At 58.3% G+C, this 3,264-nt stretch overlaps 1 protein-coding gene across 1 annotated transcript in view; it reads right to left on the bottom strand.

Moving 5' to 3' along the window:
- The window catches only part of RIN3 (Ras and Rab interactor 3), a 146,626-nt gene that overhangs the window by 36,588 nt on the left and 106,774 nt on the right, over positions 1-3,264 (bottom strand). The window contains 2 exon segments of the mRNA XM_027774708.1: positions 1,147-2,280; positions 2,283-2,558. Coding sequence (XP_027630509.1) covers positions 1,147-2,280; positions 2,283-2,558 — 1,410 coding nt within the window.

The following is a 3,264-nucleotide window of genomic DNA, read 5'->3' as shown; positions in this document are numbered from 1 at the left end:
GGTCTGAGACTTGAACCACAGTTGACTACACGAGAGTCTAGTGACGTAACTATTACGCCATCTACTGGTCCCCCTATAGAATTATTTTATTTAACTTTATGTATCCATTTATTTATTTATTTCTATTTGGCCAGAGAGGGACAGAGAGAAAGAATAAGAGAGAGAAGGTGAGAAAGCAAGATGCCAGGTCTAAGACCTGAGTCCCAGTCGGCCATATGGGAGTCCAGAGCCCTTAACCACCACACCACCTGCCAGTCCACTATGCATACATTTTAAAAATGTGTTATAGGGCACATGCGCTCACCAGAGAGAGAGAGAGATAAAGTGAGAAAGCACCCCTTGGGGGAGTGATAACAGGACAATCCCTTCTCCATTTTCCTCTGGGAATTCTGGTCACACATGCACATGTGCCTGGCATATTTTTCAAGCTGCTATATTTTGGACTCAAATCACACAATCAACCATGTGGAACTGAGCTACCTTAACCACCATGCCATGGGCTGGCCTGGGACCGGACTATTTTTAATATTTATATAGACATGTAGTTGACTGTGATGTGAAATATATTTTTCACTGTGAATCAGAGAGAGAGAGAAAGAAAGAGAGAGAAAGGACCCCCCAATAGGGTGTTGTCACACCGCGATCCCTTCTCCAGTTCATCCTGTCAGAAGTTGGGGCATGTACAGGAGCCCAAAATCAAGCCGCCAGGGCTGGGATTCAAACTGCAGTCACCACATGGGATACGGCTCCCCTAACCACTAGGCTACAGGGCTACCCCTAAACCTCAGCTCTTTAGAAATCACCTAGTCTCAAGTATTTCTAAGCAACACAATAGCAGATGGAGACACCCTCACCCCTGCCACCCCCACACATGCAGGGAGTAACTGACTGGGCTGCTGATGGCAGAAGAGGGAGTGTGGCCATTCCAATCACAAGGGGTAAGTTCAATTCTCTGGAAAAGGGGATGGCTGCATCCCATTGGCAGCACCGGCAGCAGCTGGAGACAGGTGCATATGCCCAGGAAAGGGGGTGAGTGTAGGGCACTGACAGTGTCCACATGGGCCTCCTCTGCCCTAAGGGGTTCCTGGGTCTGCGACCCCCTCCTCCACCCACACCCACTCCCAGCCCAGCCACGCCAGCACTGACCGAGCTCCTCCTCGGAGTGCAGGCCGGGGTCCACCAGCGCCTTGAGCTCGGTGCTCTGCAGCAGGTAGCTCTTGAGCTGGGTCATCATGGTGCGGATCTCCTGCAGCATCTCGGTGCTGGAGGTCTGGCGTGCCATCATCTCCAGGCTGTACACCTTGTAGTCCTGCACCAGGCTGCCGAAGTACGAGGACTTGTCCTGCGCCAGCTCCACCAGCTTCTTGTACAGCTTGCGGTTGTTGGAGAGGAAGGCGTTGAAGACGCTGCTGAAGCTTGCGAAGCTCAGCCGGTGTCGCGCCTTGCCCAGGAGCATGGAGGGCTTCTTCTTCATGCCGGGGCTGCTGAACTGCTCCAGCTCCTCCTCTGTGCTGCTGGTTGAGTAGGAGTCCTGGTCGGCGGCCGAGAGGGGCACACCCAAGCTGTCTGCGAGGGAGGCCAGGGACCCCTTGAACTCTGGAGAGCTCTGGGGGCAGGCACTGGCCTGGGCAGGCGGGCGCGGGGCCCCAGCCTGGGACGCGGGACTTTGGCCTTCTTTGAGCACACCAGGCGTGGGTCTCTCGGAGGTCACCTCCTGCGTGGAGAGCCTAGCACTCTCTGAGGTACTTGGGAAGACTGTGGCCGGCTGCGGGGAAATCCGTTTCTTCCTGGGGGGCGGGACTGGGGGCAGTCTAGTCCTTCTGGGAAGCTCTGGCATGCTGCCTGGGTCGCCAGATCTGGCTTCTGCTTCCTGGTCTTGCTCTGCAGTCCTCTGTGGCCTGTCCCCAGGGCTGTCTGAGGCCCCCTGGGGAGGCAGGTTGAGTGGGGCTGCCCTGGGCAGGCCTAGCTGGTGCCCCTCTGCTGCTATGCCCACACTTTGGTCCTCTGGGGCCACCCTCTCAGAGAAGCGACGTCTGGGAGGAGCAGCAGGCATGTTCTTCTTGGCGGGCAGCGGAGGGGCAGGGGCCTGCTGCAAGGGGCTGGGCGCAGCCTCCACCGTCATCTCTTCCTCCCTGAGGGGGCCTAGATCTGCTGCGGCATGTGGGGGCCTCTCACAGGCTGCCATGGGTGGCTGGCCTGGGTGGTTTGGGGGGCCTGGGGGGCCTCTTGATGGATGTGTTCCAGAGAGAATGCAAGCATATGGTAAATAGGGAGGTGGACTGAGGTAGCGTCAGAGGTGGGAGGTGAGGGGCGCGGAGCGCAGCTTCCAGGAGGCTGGTCCGTGGTGGGCAGGGCGCTACTGCAGTCCTCGATGAAAATGGGGTTCACAAACCACAGCCGGTCACTTCCTACCGACAGCTCGATTTCACAGGAACAGTTTGGGTAATGGGCGGTGGACCTGAGGCTAGAGGCCGGGGGTGCTCCAGAGGCTGGGTCTCTTGGTGGCTCTGCTGGGTCCCCACTTCCTTGTGGGGGGTTCAGTGAGGAGTCCCAGAAGCCTGTGGAAAGGAGAGAAAGAGGCGTCAGACCTCACCCGGGCACTGCTGGGTGCCGCTGCCGGAGTGCTGTGGGCGGGTGGGGCGGGCTTTTGCTTCACTGCTCGGGGTTGTTTTCCCTTCTTGGACGCTTTCAAACCTCTCCCACCACTTCCTGCCTCGAGAGGGGAAGCCCCGCGCCGCCCTCCCCAGCAGTGGTTGGCTCAGTGCATCTCTGAACCTGTGTGTGGGCGCCCACCGTGGAGGGCACCGGTGACAAGGGTGGGGTGACAGTGCTGTACCAGAGCCAAATGAGCAGCAGGCTCTGAGGGCGTCAGGGGACCATGGGCACAGAAGGCCCGGAGCTCCTGCCACCAATCGATTGGGGGTTCTGGGACAGGCCACTTGACTCCCATGCTCCGGCCAGGCCTCTAAAATGGGAGTCACAACTGTGTCCATAGCACGGGGGAAGAGGGAGAAATGTGTGGCGTCAGGGCTGGGGCACTGGGGCTGTTTCGGCCACCACAGTTGTCATACACAGGAAGAACGAACCGAGAGTTGTGGCTGGTGGGATGAGGCAAAACAGCCCAGTGGGGATGCCCAGTGATGGCAAAACGGTCCTGACTCTGGCCAGCCTTGAGGTTATGGGGAGAAGTCTCAGGTGGGAGAAGCCGGCTCTGAAAGCAGAGGCTCCCGCCCCATTCCGCTGAGCTCAGCACCTGCCATCATG

This window comes from Tupaia chinensis, unplaced genomic scaffold (assembly GCF_000334495.1).
Source record: "Tupaia chinensis unplaced genomic scaffold, TupChi_1.0 Scaffold000469_1, whole genome shotgun sequence".
Lineage (NCBI taxonomy): Eukaryota > Metazoa > Chordata > Mammalia > Scandentia > Tupaiidae > Tupaia > Tupaia belangeri.
This window is presented reverse-complemented; position numbering and strand designations above follow the sequence as displayed.